Source organism: Chelonoidis abingdonii, chromosome 7 (assembly GCF_003597395.2).
Source record: "Chelonoidis abingdonii isolate Lonesome George chromosome 7, CheloAbing_2.0, whole genome shotgun sequence".
In the NCBI taxonomy this organism is placed as follows: Eukaryota; Metazoa; Chordata; order Testudines; family Testudinidae; genus Chelonoidis; species Chelonoidis abingdonii.
This window is the reverse complement of record NC_133775.1, coordinates 24327286-24343814: the sequence shown is the minus strand read 5'-3', so window position 1 is coordinate 24343814 and position 16529 is coordinate 24327286. Positions and strand designations below refer to the sequence as shown.

General features: G+C 44.7%; 1 protein-coding gene across 15 annotated transcripts in view; it reads left to right on the top strand.

Moving 5' to 3' along the window:
• SLC44A5 (solute carrier family 44 member 5) overlaps positions 1-16529 on the top strand; it is a 214084-nt gene that overhangs the window by 180440 nt on the left and 17115 nt on the right. For all 15 annotated transcript variants that reach the window (XM_032782147.2, XM_075067721.1, XM_075067724.1 and 12 more), the window contains 6 exons: positions 2615-2707; positions 4272-4359; positions 5960-6222; positions 7105-7199; positions 7635-7738; positions 10549-10622. In XM_032782147.2, coding sequence (XP_032638038.1) covers positions 2615-2707; positions 4272-4359; positions 5960-6222; positions 7105-7199; positions 7635-7738; positions 10549-10622 — 717 coding nt within the window. The remainder of the gene's footprint in view (positions 1-2614; positions 2708-4271; positions 4360-5959; positions 6223-7104; positions 7200-7634; positions 7739-10548; positions 10623-16529) is intronic.

Here is a 16529-nt window from a genome sequence, read left to right as displayed (position 1 = left end):
TTCCCTCCCCTGAGCTTTGAAAAAATCCAGTTTCCTGATTGGTCCTCTGGTCAGGTGTTTGGTTCTCTTTGTTAACCCTTTACAGGTGAAAGAAACATTAACCCGTAGCTCTCTATTTATGACAGTTATACACATTGATTTCAGTTATTGCTCAGATGAATTAGTGCCAGTGATGATATGATGTGCAGTAACAGAGTAGTTAACACTTCTTCCTGTTAACAGTCTCACAGGCAGTCTTCAGGTAGCAATTTATAACATCCCTGTATATACTTGGTCCTTCTAGTAAACACAGTGCATCAAATTCTCTCTGTTGCACCAATGCAAGCCAATAGATTTGATGGTGTTGTGCCAGAGCAAATGAGGACAGATTTTTGGGTCAAGTGGTAGGCTACACATGTGTACCCAAGAACAGAATTTAGTATAGAGAGCTAGTAGATGGTTGGTAGTCACGGTGCTACCAAATTTATCAGAGCAGTGCCCTATCTGAATTGTGACCTCTTCCCATCCCTGATATTTTTCTTTTACATTCATTGGCATCCTAGTGCCTGTAGTATCAGGATTTAGGGAGTCTTTTGTGGAATTAGGGAAAGCCTAAGTTCCGTAATCAACCTACTTAGTCCCCTTCCTACAGCTATGCATGCAGGAAATAGCAGTCAATTTTGGCAGCACTACACTTTATCCTTTGGATACTGTTCATTATAATTCAGAAACATGTTACACACTAAGACACTTTTATTCAAAAATTTGACAGATAGAAACACTTCAGAAATTTCATAATTTCCTGCTGGGAGGTAATAACATCCTCTAGGTTTTTTAGCTACACTGGAAGGTCACTTCAGGGCAGTACTTTTACACTCATGTATAACGCATGAGGTAAAACGCTGTAAGTAATTACTGTACACCTAACAGACCATGCCCTGTATTCAGGATGATGGAAAATAAGTTGCTAATGACTGGGAATCAAATTATTTTTTTCAGTACAGTTTAAGTATTCTTTCAGTAAAATTGCAATTTATAATAGTAATAAGCTGTTTGGAATCCATTGATAGAATAGTTAACAAGCAGTTTGTTAGAGTAAACTGTCTGTGGCTTCACTGTTAACTAACAAGCCTATCATTAACTGCTGAAAACTACTGATTCGTGATTATTTCTTAAATAGCATAAAAGTGTGCATGTCTGCATGACTCATAATGCACTTATTGTGCCTGCAGATCCAGGTATGGTTTGGCAATAGGAAAACACTACTAGAATGTTGCCATTGACCTCGTTGTCGCACAAAACAGATTAACTTATCCCTAGGGTCTTCTTATTTAACAGCAGGAGTGTAGTAAATTTGTCTTCCATTTGCTTTCTGGGAACTGGCTCCTGGAAGGCAGCTGGCAGCAGGAGTGAACAAGTCAGGGGAGAAGCACAATGAGGGAAGGAAAGGCAGAGGGAGAAGGGAGAGTGGAGTGGTCAGAGGAGCGTGTCAGGGGGCTGTGGAAGGAGAGGTTCAGAAGGAATGGGATGAGGTGGATTGGGGGAATGTAAAGGAAAATAGGAGAGCACTGTAATCAATCCACATGCTTTAGATAACAGGCACACTTTTTATAAGTCACATGCAGTGAGCTGCCTGTACAATTATTTCCTATGCCATCACCACAGTATCTAAGAACTAACCATCCTCATTATTCCCCTGTGAGATAAGTGCACTCATTTTCTAGAGAGGCACTGATGGCTTAAGTAATGTATTTAATGCCACAGAGGGAATCCTTGTCGGAGCAGGGATTAGAACACTCAGGTTCCTAGTTACCTGTGTCCATGCTCTGACCACACCTTTTACTCACTGGGACTAGTGTCTGGTTTGTCAGCTACTAAAGCACAGGCTTCTGTCTCTTGAACAAAAGAAGAGCTTCCTTAGCTGATAGTAGTAGAAAACCCTTTATCCTTTCTGTGGGCCAGCACATTTAGGCAACATCACATACACACACACTCTTACACAGAAAAATTATAAATACATTACAGTGGTGAGGTAGCAAAATGGACTGTGACTCAAGAGAAAAGGAGAATGTCAAGGGTCCAGAGCATGCAGTACTCAGTAGAGCAGAAGGCCCCGGAACAGACTGGATCTGTGAACACTAGGAGGAAGGCAGAAGGGAGCATGTACAGGGGAGTTCTAGGATATACAGGGGCCCAGGGGAAAGGGCAGGTCTAGGAGTTGAGTAGTTTGGGAACATGGAGAAGACAGGCAGCGGGAGGGGCAGTGTCTGAGGCAGACAGCAGCTGGGGGGATGTGGGAGCAGAATGGGTTTATGACCCGGGATTGAAGGAAGGTAGCAGGGATAGGATCAGGGAGGGCAAAATCAGTGGAAAGAAGGGGACTGGGAACAGAATATAGCAGAGATTTGAGGAGGGCAGCCAAATGAAGGAGGGGGAGGAGAACAGACAAAATGAGATGGTGACAGAAGTGAGGCAATAAGGAGATGGTACTGGCAGTGCTCTGAGATCCCAGCACTAGGTGACACCACCAGTATCAGTGAAGAAAGAAGTAAAAGGGTTAATGCTAAAGGGCTAATAAAAAGTAATTTTATGTTTTATCATTCTAGATTTCAACCTTATTTTGTTTCCTTTGTAGGGCTATTGGCTATATAATGTCCACATTATTCTACCCCATTATCACCTTCGTTCTCATTGCAATCTGTATTTCCTATTGGGCAGTGACAGCTGTGTATCCTTCTATACGTCTAAGTATTTGTACCCCATTATTGCAGTAGCATCTCAATAGCTCACCAAATAACTGTAAATGCTCACATCGGCTTTCACTCTCAACGAGCAGTACATTGGAGGTAGAGGCAAAATCCTTACGTAACTGTTTCCACTAAGGTTCTTCTCTTGATAGCTGATGTGGGATGAAGCCACTGTAGAAACCCTCACTTTGCAGTACTGAAATCCCTTTGTGCTTTCTTACGAGACTCTGAAGAAGACTAACACCAACAGATTGTATTTCTCACAGACATCATCACCTGGAGACATACTTCACACCCACCCTATGTGCCCTACTATTTACACAAGGAATAAATAAATGCACTTTTCTTCTGCCTTGCTTCTCCCAAAATGGCTGGCGTGGCTGTGCGGGGTGAGACGCAGAATTGGGGATGGCAGTGATGTTCACGCACCTGACATGTTAGTGTGTTTGTGGATCCAGTGGACAATGAGTGGGAAATGTCATACATCTGGATGTATTGTATTTCTTTCCCTCTCGTATCTTATCAAGTGGGTGCATGAGGGACTGTACGTAGCTCCTGTCTCATTGAGCTGTTCTGTTCCATCATGCTGGCTGAGACTGTATTATAACACCTTCAGAGAATCACAGATGTTAGAGCAAGTCATTAGGTCACCTAGTCCATCTCCCCATCAATAAAGGATTCTGTACACTGGGTTATGGTGTACATGCAGGACTTTATATTTTATTTAAAAAATAAGTCTCAGGGAGAAATTCTCCCCAGTGGGCTCAAACAAGGCCCTGTGCACTATTTAAGCCCCATTTAAGTCCTTAATATGGGTCTTAAATGGTACATAGGGCTTTGGGTGAGCCCACTGCACAGGGCTTATTCACCATAGAGCATATGGCCTGCACAAGACTTCACGTTCCTTAGCCCGGCATTCATTGTTTCTTAGTTACTTTGGGAGCTCTTATTTGCTCCCTTGCACTTTACCATGTTTTTCACTGGCAGCTGCAGAGCCTGTTCTGCTCCCCACCCTGCATAACCACCAACAACCTCTTTGTAAAACTGCCTGCTACACAGAGGGTTGCCAAGCAGAAGAAGGAGGAGTCAGGAAGCCTTCACTGGGTGAAGAAGAGTCTATTATGTCTGTTCTGAGCAGTATTAACTCGTCGTTTCTGTTCCCCACTGCAGCAATCATGAGCACGGGAGCTGGCCAAGAGCCACTGGTAGTAGGGTCACCAACTAGTGCATACTATCATAGTGATGTGTGCAGAGGGGACTAAGAGCAATGTGGAGGTAGCTCCTTCCCTGAGTCTGGGAAGTGTGCAGACTCAGGGCAGGGTTTTCCACTGTTCTCTAGCTTATGAGGAAAATTTAGATGTTACTCATTAGCCCTTCTGCTTATATGCTGGCCACATGCATAAGAAGAGGTGGTGCTCTAAAACTGAATCTCTCATCAACCTTCACAGGTTTCAGGGTTAGTGATCCCCTATTATATTGTTTAATGTGTGATGGAATTTACGGATCTGTGATTCTGTGAGTTCCTCCTTAATACAATTCACTCAGTTTCCTGTCTACATCAGGGGAACCTGTGTATAAAGTAATGGCTAATCAAACATTGTGCAAGTATGCAAACCTGACCTGTGACCCAGAGGTAAGCATAACTAATAACTGCCTAGGAGGGGGAAAAGAGGGGGCATGCTAATTATATTAATTTATTGACATTCAGTATATGTGCAGTGCTTGTTTAAAGACCATGCATACTTGTATTCCACTCATACTTTGTGTTAGGTCACAGAATAGGTAGCACTAGGTAGCACTATGCATGTTCAAAGCACTTTACAAGCACCAGGTAATTAATTCTCACAACACCCCAGTGAGGAGGATAAGTATGACTAGCCCTGTTCTACAGGTGAAAAAACTGAGAGACAGAGGTAAAGGCTTAAATTTTCAGAAGTGTCCACTCATTTTTGGTGCTTCAGTTTTTGGATGCTCAGTTTAAGAGATGCCAAAAGGCACCCACAATCAGTGGCCAGTTTTCAAAATTTGGGCCTTAGAGACTTTTTCCAAGGCTGCTGAGCAAGTCAATGGCAGAAACCCAACTGGGTACCACATCTCTCAGCTTACAGTCATATGCTCTTGCTACTAGACAATACTGCCTACCATAGCAATGAGGATAAGTTTAAGAAAAATTACAGAATGCTTAGCAAATCTTTTGGCATTTATTGGGAGCAGTTAGGTCACGTTGGGCTCTGACTTTTGTTTTGGGAGTTCTTCCAACACAAAAAATGTTTATGAAGCCTAACATCAGTAGAAATGTTTCCAGATATTTTAAATGCCAATGGAAACAGCTTGTTTTAAGTAGTAGATATCGTTCCCGTGAAATGCATGCTTTCCAAACACTACAGCACTCTGCTGTTGTCTGTGAACCAAAGGAGAAAGAATCAGTCTGACCATTCTGTTTTCATTGTCCAAGCTGGGCAAATGGACAGAGTAAACAGCACAAATTGAGAAATGTAAATTCAATTCTAAAATCTTTTATTGTTATTATAATCTAAGGGGAGACAGATAAGAAATTCTGTGACCGGATCCTCAGCTGTTGTAAAAAGTCATAGCTCCATTGACTTCTCTTGAGCTAGTGATTTACACAAATTGAGGATCTGGCCATGAGTTTTAAATAAATATGACCAGCTGCTCTGTAAGGAAACTGAACAAGTGAGTTGCAGACAGACACGGAAAATCATGGAAAAGTAATAAGGGATCTTTATTAAATGTGGTAATTTGGAAAAGCCAGAGAAAACCTATTTGTTTAAGAAAATTTTGCTGGAACAATATAAACACTCAAGTATTATGTTATATCTGCTAATTTTTCTGACAACTGGACATTTTGCTGCAACTATATGACAGTCATTAATGCGTGGGGCTAACAGTGGTGCTGTCAGCCCTGGGCAGCTGAGGCTCCCACTGTCAGCCCCAGGCTGCCAACGAAATTGCGGTGAAAGTCTAATATTGTGGGATCCACAGTTTCCACAATATCACAAATTAAGTAGGCCTTTAGTTCTGAATTATTTAAATGAATTAAAAAACATTTACATTGAAGTTAGACTTCCACTTGTAGCTCAGGATTGAATGAGTTAGTGAAACATCTAGCAGAATATATGAATTTTTGTGCTCAGCCATTTAATTTCAGAAATTGTCCTGACACATCCTGTTCATTGTTTATGATTATTTTTGTTGTTTTTCTTTCTAAACAGACTTTTAACACAACCAATGTGACCAAATTATGTGTTGGTGCTCAGTGTACTTTTGCTTTCTATGGGGGAGAAGGCTTCTATCACAAATACATCTTCATCTTTCAACTCTCCAATGCTTTTGTTTTTCTGTGGCTGGTAAACTTTGCAATTGCACTGGGTCAGTGTACCCTTGCTGGTGCCTTTGCCTCTTACTACTGGGCCTTTAGAAAGCCTGCTGATATTCCAACATGCCCACTCTTTTCTTCATTTGGACGAGCAATACGGTAAGGATAAAAATCTGGAGTTTAATCTCTTCGTGTTTCCTAGCGCTGCTCATAACTCATAAGGAAACAATTTCATTATGCTTAGAGTATCAAAGGAGAACAATTATGTAGAAAAGCTTAGTCATTAAGGGCTCAATCATCCTAGTCATTACGGACCTGCATTTTGCATTTGACTTCAGTGATGTGCCAAGCAGATCCAAATTAATTAAGTGCCTGAATTTCAAAAGAGTAGAAGCTCTGAGAAATTGCATGCCTAGCTTATACAAGCAATTACTGCACCTGCATATGCAAATCTGTTATAGCAACCCTCTAATGGCTGTTAGACACCTAAAAAATACAAATGATCTCACTGCAAACACAATAGCAATGTGTGGATGTACACATTTTTGTGCATGGGTCTGGGCTTTTGCTTTATTGAAAAATCAGGAGCATATTGACCTGTTGTGTAATTATTAAAAGCACTGTACAGTTTAAACTTACACCCAATATTTAAATTTGTACATTTAAATTGTATCACTAATAATCTTTAGTTAAAATTAGCAAAGGAAATCACATTATGGATAAGAACACTTTTTTACTACAACACAATTTATAGGCCTTTTGTAATTGTAGTATCTCTTATTCATGTTGTATCTAGCAGGGCAAATTGTTAGCTAACACTAGGGTTATTCAGAAGCATTTAGTAGAGGCAACATTTCACAATCTTTCGTCAGCATCCAAGTTCTTAGCAAATTTTGCATTGTTGTTAATCTTTTTCAAAAGACTATTTGCAGATTTCACAGCCCATAAGATAGTTTATTGTGATATTTGCGAAGGTCAGTTCAGATACCTGTTGCTGTTGTCTCCTGTAACATGGTAAAATACCTCTTTGTTTTGTATTAGATATCACACAGGTTCACTAGCATTTGGATCATTAATTCTTGCAATAGTCCAGTTGATTAGAATAATGTTGGAGTACCTGGATCACAAGCTGAAAGGTGAGATTTCTGAACTTGCTGTAGAATATTAAGAATTCATCTTGTTTTCCTTCCTTTTCCAAGATGGTTCTTCAGCTATAAAACATCTAAGAGGCAAATCGTGGGCTGGTATAAATCACTGTAGTGCCATTTGAAGTCAATGAATCTATGCTGATTTACCCCAGCTGAGTGTTTGTCCTTGAAAGTTTAATATAAGAATTTATGTATGAGATGGATGTGCTATAATGTAGGGCTAGTGGGCTAGATTCACTCTGGAAGGGAGAAAATTGCAACTCCTTGCTCCAGTGATGGGACAGGATTCTATCCTGGGGGAGAGCTGGCAACATTTCAACTACTGACCTATGTCTGGGGATCCAGCCATTGTGGGCAGCCTTTCATATTTTAAAGACCGCTCATCATGTGTCTGCATGTTCTGCTCTCCCTCCTTGTCTGCAGGTACACAAAACTCCTTTACAAGATTTCTGCTCTGTTGCCTCAAATGCTGTTTTTGGTGTTTGGAAAAATTCATAAAGTTCATAAACAGAAATGCCTACATCATGGTGCGTATTTTCTCTCTCAGCATGTTCTAGCATCATGCCTGGGCCACTACAATCAGTATCTTAGATATAAGCCTCAAGGCACGGCGCCGACTCCATGGCTGCTCCAGGGTTGGAGCACCCACAGGGAAAAATTAGTGGGTGCTCTGCACCCATCGGCAGCCAAGCTCCCCGCCCCACCCCACCATCTCCTCCACTTACGCCTCATCCCCTAAGCACGCCGCTTTCCCACTCCTCTTCCTATCTCCCAGTGCTTCCCATTGTCAAACAGCTGTTTGACGGCGCTTAGAACTTTTCAAGGGGGCGGGGAGGAGCAGGGATGAGGCGCATTCAGGGGAGGAGGTGGAGAAGAGGCGGGCCGAGCCGGGACCTTGGGGGAAGAGGGTGGAATGGGGGCGGGAAGGAAGCGGGGACTTGGGGGAAGGGATGGAATGGGGTGGTGCGAGGGTGGTGCAGGGGCAGGGCTAGGGTCGAGCACCCACCGGGAACAGTGGGAGTCAGCATCTATGCCTTAATGTATGCCTACACTGCACACCAGTGGTGGGGATATGTTGGGTACATGTAGCTACATGCTGCAGTGACAAGTAGGCTGTTTCCGCACTTAGGTATAACTACATGGAGCAGTGAAAGGCTCTGGCAGCTCCCCATTGCCAGAGCCTTTCCCTGTTGCTGGAGCCTTTCACTGCAGTAGGGAAAGTCTTCAGTAGCAGAAAGGCAGCAGGACACTACACTGCTAAAAATAGCCTAAACTGTGCCTCGCCATCTAGACTGCTGTTTATACCTGTGCTAGGGAGGCGTGCAGTGTCTGTACTCTCCAAGCCTCCATAAGGAGTGTGCAGTATAGATGTATCTGCAGTCATCAAAACTTTAATGTTTTGCTCTTTAGCTGTGCCAGGCTTAACTTTGGATACAGTCTGTCACTGTTTGACTCTAGAAGGTAAAGAATTGGATTTTAGTGACTTTGGGAGAATTCATATGTCCCTGCCCCCCAAAATGATAGTATCCTTTTTCCCCTTCCCCATCCCTCTTTTTTTCCCCCTACCAGTACCCATCAGAAGTGGAGATACAGTATAACTGGTTAATTTCACCCCCTACTTGCAATTCAAACACTGATTTCAATAGGAATGTCACCACATCCTGCAAACACTGTATATTACATACCTATGTGATGTTTCTGTTAAAATGTGTTGCTGTGAATAAGAAAGCTACAGAACACTCAGCACTTGTACTCGCCAGTAAAATCATAGAGCCAGATTCTGCTCTCAGTTCCAGTGGTATAATTCCGGAGGAGCTGCATTGCTTTCAGGGGAGAGATTTCAGATTTACCCCATTGTAAATAAGAGCAGAATTCACCCATGTTGTCTTGTTTTGACCTGAAACAATTTTAGTAAAAGTGTTTTGCAGTCTAAGAGCTGTTATCTCAGAGGAAGTGACTCTAATGCTTTCATTAAAACCTCATTTGCTCCAAAGGGATCTCAGAATTAGTGCAGTCTTCAGGGGAGGGAATTTTTCTTTCTACAGCCTTATCTGCATGGGGAAAATTGACCAGCATTGCTATTGTGGTATAATTTAACTATTCCAGAATATCTCCCCCACGTGGAGACACTGTTCTGGAAAGAAAGTGAATTTATTAAACTGCATGAGCTGAAAAATTACTCTGGAATAAAGTCACTTTTATTCAAGTCTCCACTCAGGCAGCTATTCTACAACAGCTAGTACAGAATAGCTTATTCTGCAGTAGCTATGCCAGTCAGTTTTCCAACGCAAACAAACTTTTGCGTTTTTTTTTAAAAGCATTTAATAACCGATATTAAAATAATACTGAGATTGTCCAGGAAAAGCCAGGCATGTCCCTATTAAAGCTGTTGCCCTTCTTTTTGGATACACTGTGCATTTAGACATGCAAATGTAAATCCAAATTAACTCAACTAAAGCTAATTAGAAGTAGCGGTGAGCAGAATCTGGTCCCTGATAATGCAGCAGTTTTGCAGAGCTCTGAACAAGTAGGGCCTGTTTTGATCTGCTCCAATCTTACACTGATGTAACTCCATTGACTTCAGTGGAGTTACTCCTGATCTACTTTGGTGTGAGATCTGGATCATGGTGAGGGCATCTGATCTGTGTAATAAGCAGTATTAAGAGAGGGGGGATAGCCTTAGATGGATTTTGTTAGTTTGTGCCTCCACTAGGAAACCACTAGGAAAAGGCCTGAGCTGCAGAGTTGAGATCTGGACTAAATTTCCCCAAAGGTCAGGGGCATTTGGAGCCTGGGTTTTGCTTAAGGCTTATCTGTAGCCTTAATCTTATTTTAAAGTGGCTTTTTTGCATTCAGTTATTGTGCCTAATCCCTGCACAAATCCCAGTAGTGGCTTTAGGCTTGTTTGTAGATGGATAGACCACAACGCTTCTCCCTATATACCCCTCAACTTGCCATCCTCAATTCCTTAGCTATAGGCAAGCTGTCGCAGAGACTGTGTTCCCCAGCTGCTCTATTTGGAAACCTAAGTATTGTCTCCACCTCCTGCCTTTCCCTCCTGCAGGCAGGTCACCAGAGGCTGCAGAGCCTCACAAACAGATGATTTGGAGAGGTGGGTGGGCTGAGAGATATTCTGCCACAGTCAGGTGAGAAGTAACAGGAAGCAGGAAGTGTATTGTGGGGCAGTTTATGGATATGTGGAGGTGGGTAGGTTTGGTCACAGGTGGGAAAGAACTGTGTAGGGCCCTAGATGTGTTCATTTGCATAGGGCCCCAGAAAACTTATGGCTGTCCTTGATTAGCTATATAGTTAACAATCAACTGTTACTGTTTTACAGATTGCGATATATGGAAAAAACTTCTGCACCTCAGCAAAGGAAGCGTTCTTTCTGCTAATGCGGAACGTGGTGAGGTAAGAGGCCGTGGTTTCTGTTGCTGCTATTACACTCTGAAAACTCACTTTCCCCCCTAGAAAATTAATTGTAATGGGTCCTGCCTTCACACATTGCTCTCCCTTTTAGCAGCTCCTCGTGCATCTGGCAAGCCATAGAGCTAAATCAGTAGCCTGAGATAGGATAATTTTATTTAACCTGACAGACAGCTTTGCTGTGGGTTAATTGGTTGACATTGTAGGTGGCTAGGCATCCCTGGTAGCAGCAGCAGGGCTCTCAAGAAAGCAGTGGGGCCTACTGACAACATTTCTATTGATTTATTACACACATCATAAGGCACCTATCACTGTGGTATGCAGGTGTAGCTTGCAAGGCTTGAGGTTGGGTTCACATTTTCTAATAAGAGGAACAGCTAGAATTAAGCCTCAAAATTCCTGGAAGGAAACTTGAGGAGAGGGCAAAGGAGAGGGAGGGGGACTGGGAGGGTGACAAGGAGGGAGGGAATATTTTTGCTTTTAAAACTAAAGTCTGTAATAGGTATCTCTCCTAGTGTTGAACCACCGCCCCCGCCCCCTCGCTCCATTGCTAGGGCCACTGCTGAACTCCTTATGCTAATCAACACTCCTCTTCAGCGCTCCTGGCTCTTCCTGTAATATCTGAAGATCAGAAAGAATGGGAGCAGGTTGCTGATTAGAACAAGCCCTTAGGAGGAGGCCATGTTGGAGCAATAGGAGGTAGCCTAATTACCAGCAAGAGGCACATTTAAGGAGGTTAGGTAGTTTAAATTATTCAGGAAAGGATAAGAGGACCTGGATGGTGAGGAGCAGGAAGGGAGAGACACTGACTGAGAAGAGAATGCGGACAAAGACTGGGGAAATGGAGTTTCTAGACAGAGGCAGGAGCAGAGGACTGAGCTGTATGTAAAGGTTCCAGGACTTCCTTGTGGGTGCAGCTATTCAGTTAAGCACCCCTGCCCATTGCATACCAGAGTTAGACAAAGGGCTGCTTGCTGAGGAGTCTCTACTCCTGTTATCAAGTGTAAATACCAGAACAATGTCACTTCCAATTTGCAGTCCCCATGCCACAGGGGTGCTGTAATGGTTCCTTGCTCTCTCAGGGGAGGGAGGTCACTCAGTCCCGTCCCATCTGGCCAGAACCAGAATCCACAGGACAGTCAAGAGCCCACAATAGGGCTGGGCAACCAACAGTCACAGTCAGACTTTAGCCTGGGTTTGGGTGGCTCATTCTGCCAGCCTTTAAACAGAGTCTATACCTGAGCTGGGGCCTGGGCTTGAGGAAGCTCAGGCTGCCAGCAATAAAACAGGTTCAAGTCTGGCTTTAGCCTGGGCGGGGTTCAGGCAGCCAGCCAAGCAACAGTCTGTAAGTGGAGGGAGCGCTCCTTCTTCAGAGCTGGAGCTTCCTTGCACAGTGTAGGGCTTCAGCCACCCCAGGGTGAGGTGACAAGGGAATGTGGGCCCACCCTACTCCACTGCATCCCAGCCCAGGGCCCTGGCAGGGGCAGGATTGGCTGCCCCTACGTTGGCGGGGATCCAGCCCCAACATGCCCACGGAGCCATCCCTGGCTCTGCAGTCAGCTGCTCCATGGCTGCCCCGGACTACTTCCTGCCTCCCTGGGGTTCAGTAACTGTGGCCTCCAGGCCTCTTCCGACTCCTTGGGGTACACAGTGGCAGGCATTCCAGGCCAGTCCTCATTGGCATCTGGGGATCAGGAACAGCCAGGTGTAGGTTCCCCTCTGGGACGCTGCAGAACAGGCGGAGTGTCTCCTCTGTGGGCTCTGCCACAACTGTGCTGCAGGGCCTCCCTTTTATACTTCCAGCCATGCCCCGCTACTTCCGCTGAGGGGGGCAGGGCAATCTAGTCTCTGCCCTCCAAGGGGAATGTAATGGTCTCTTGCTCTCCCACTCGGAGAGAGGCTGTTCGGCCTCACTACAGGCTCTCACAAAGCTAAGTTCAACTTCAGCCCTGGGTCTCGGGACTCAGGGCCCCAGAGTTCAGCCCCATGTGGTGGGGCTTTGGCTTTCTTCCCTGGGCCCCAGTGAATCTAACACTGGCCCTGCTTGGTGGACCCCCTGAAACCTGCTTGCAGCCCCCAGGTTGAGAACCACTGTCTTACAGTACGTGTTAACTATGTGTGTTAAACAATCTGTATTTAGCTGTGACACTCTGAGTACCTTCTCAAGAGCTCTGTGTGCCATGTCTGCATTACAAATTTTGGGCAATGCAAGTTACATCGGTATAAAGCTGCTGCAGATAGTATATCACTTCTGCGCATGCATATTTGGCTCCTTTTACAAGTGCTGCATACACTCACCAGGGGTACTTGTATCGATTGCATAATACAATGCACCATGGGTAGGTATCCCAATGTGCATCCCACCACCATCCAGCACACTGTCTTTTGGGGAGATTAGGCAATGCAGGGCTGGGCAAACATGGGTGATTGGGGCCAGAGGTCAAGTTCCCAGCATGCAGCCGTCTCCATCACATAATGTCACTTGTATCCCATAATTTTCTTGCCCCTTTTTAAAACTCCCACAAACTTGTGCAGCCCTCCTCTCAGTTTGCCCTCTCTGATGGAAGCATGGAGCCTAAACAGCTCTGCACTATCGTCATAAGCATTGCAAGCATAGGATGCACGATCCTCCAGCATTTGCAGAGCCATAAGAATAACCAAATCAGGGCAAAACATGACAATTTCTTGGAGGACAGGTTGCTGTGAGACATAGCAAGAACCATTTCAGGGTTGTTGGTGGCATTCATGGAGGAGCTGCAGATGGTGGAGTTCCACTTCTGAGCTTGAGAAACTAGTACTGACTGGTAGGATAGCATCATAATGCAGGCTTGGGATTATGAGCAGTGGCTGCAGAACTTTTGGATGCACATTCCTAGATCTGTGTGCTGAGCTGACCCCAGCACTCCAGCACAGGGACATCAGAATGAAAGCTACGCTGACAGTGAAGAAGTGAGTGGCAGTGTCACTGTGGAAACTTGCAATACTGGATTGCTCAGTGGGAAATCATTTCAGAGCTGGCAAATCCATCGTGGGGGAGATTGTCATTCAAGTGTGCAGGACCATTAATAGTCTCCTCCTGGCAATATGCAGGACATAGTGGATGGATCTGCAGCAAAGGGGTTCCTGAACTGCAATGGAGCAATAGATGGCACACATGTCCCTATTTTGGTACCAGACCACCTTGCCACAGGGTACATCAACAGAAAGGGCTACTTTTCTACAGTTATGCACACATTGGTTGCTCACCAGGGATGCTTCACTGATATCAGTGTGGGCTGATCAGGGAAGATGCATGACACTAGCATCTTTCAGAGCACAGGACTGTTCAGAAAGCTAGAAGCAGGGACTTTCTCTCCTGACCAGCAGATTACAATTGACAATATTGAAATACTTGTAGTGATCCTGGGGTACCCAACCTATCCCTTGCTCCCCTTGGTAGCACCAAAGAAAGATTCAGCTACTGGCTCAGCAGGTGCAGAATGACAGTGGAATGCACTTTTGGTAGATTGAAAGGATGCTGGTATTGTTTACTCATACTATTGAGTCTCAGTGGAAAAAAACCCATGCCAGTGGTTTTAGCTGCCTGTGGTGTCCTACATAATATCTGTGAAGAAAAGTGGAAAAGTTGCGACCAGGGTGGAGAGCAGAGATGGAGCAGCTGTCTGCTGAGTTTGAACAGCCAGACACAAGGGCTATTAGAAAAGCTCAGCATGGAGCTATAGGGCTCAGGGAAGCTTGGAAGAGCACTTTAACAGCAACCAACAATGGTGGGTTGTGGTGTACTGTGCTCTCCCTGGCCCTGCTGTTCTGAGGCCTGTTAGGAGTTGTATGGTGCTTGGTGCACATCTATGAATATAACACTGTCAATGCACCTATTAATTTTTACAATGTACATTTGTGATTATTAACCTGTGTATGTCACTGGTCCTAGAGTTGTATCACACTATACAACAAGTGGCAGTTTTCAGAACTCCTAAGCACTCTGCAGCATATGCTGTGAACTAATAAAGATTAATTATTTTCCAGTTTTGTTTAGTAACAAAACTAGTGCAAAGAAAAATCTGTGCAATCTAACAGCAAATACATTAAGAACTTAATAAATTAATGGATCAGAACTTAACAAGGGGAAAGAACATTCATGTCCATTTTACCTACACATACTGCAACTGTGGATTTCACAGGTTAGTTTATGTGATGCTGTGGTTGTCCTTAATGTGCCCTGGGATGAAGTGATGGGGTAGGAATATGGTCCCTGACACCACCTGAAATGTTGAGGGGAATATAGGGAGATGCTGTAATGGAGTTCTCTATGGACTGCAAAGGGAGGTGATCCTGTGATTGTTGAATCTGTAGCATCTGGAGAAGTGCCATTATGTCCTAGTGAATCTCCCTCTCCTGGGACTCTTGGCCCAAAACCCTGTATGATCTTTCCTTCTCCAGGCTGTCTGCCATGTTTACCTTCCAGGCCCTTTGCCACGATATGATTCAGCACTGACTTGCAGGATCTCACTGAACATGTCATCCCTGGTCCTCTTCTTCCTCTTCTGTAAGTGGCTCAGGCATTCCATGGGGATGGAAGGGGAAACCCCTCAAGACCACAAAAGCAGTAGCTGCAGATAAAACATACAGAGGTACCATTGTCAATATAGTTACAATGGAAAGCGAAAGTTAAGAGTCAGAACTTCCCCCTTTCCTTGTTAAACCAGACATGCTTGTGCACACTTCTGCTGTAGGGTACTTGTGCATGGCACCACTCACAGTACTGGCCAGAGTGAGTAAGGCCCACAAGGGTGAGGGAAATGAGGAGGAAATTTCTCGGTTGCATGAAACTATACGTATAGGGCAATAGCACACTTACCTGAGGTTCTTTCCCCTGCATTGGCCTCATCCATGCTCAACTGCCAGGACTGACTGGATGGGTGGAGTCTCAAACAGGTCCTGGCTTGTGCCATAGCTGGATCTCCTGGTCACATGTCCCCCATCCTCCTCCATCTCCTCCTCACTGTTCACACCAGGATTCCATGACTTGGGCTCCTTGGAGGTATCCACAAGGTCTTCTGCAGGGTGGTAGTGGGGCCTTTGCCAAGTTCAGTATGCAGCTCTTTGTAAAAATGGCAGGTCTGTGGCTCAGCACCAGATGGACAGTTTGTCTCCCTGGCCTTCTGATATGCCTGCTGCAGTTCCTTTGCTTTCACGAGGCACTGCGGCTGATCCCTGATGTACCCCTTCTCCTGCATCCCCTGAGCAATCTGCTCATAGATATCCATGTTTCTCTGACTGGTCCATAGCTGTGCTTGCACAGCATCTTCTTCCTACAGGCCAGGAGATCCAATATCTCCTCTCTACTCCAAGCCTGAGCGCATCTGGAGTGTGTAGCCAGCATGGCCAGCTGGGCAGTTGCACACAACAATGGAGAACTGCTAGGTGTGCTCACCAGGCTGGATAATCAGGAAAACGCATTTCAAAAATGTGCAGGATTTTAAAGGGGAAGGAGACCTTCCGGTTTCAATGATCCTGGGCAATGGAGCTATCAATTGTGACCAGAGCAGTCAGTGTCTGGCATTGTAGTATAGCTGCTGGAGGTCTGTTGTTTGACATAAGTAACAGTCGCATTGCATCGACCTCAGTACATCGACCATGGTTCAACACTGCTCATTGCTGTAACAAGTGTGATACAGCATGGCCAGAAGGCAGCATAAGAGTGTTAGCAGGGGGCCTTATTCCCTGCCAAGGGAGGAAGGTTTGCTTTAGATTAACTAGAACAGCTGTGGCCAATTAGAGTACCTGACTTCAGTTAGAGTACCTGACTCCAGTTAGAGCACCTGATTTCAGTTAGAGCACCTGACTCCAATTAGAGCACCTGACTCCAGTCATGGGATATAAACCCCTGCT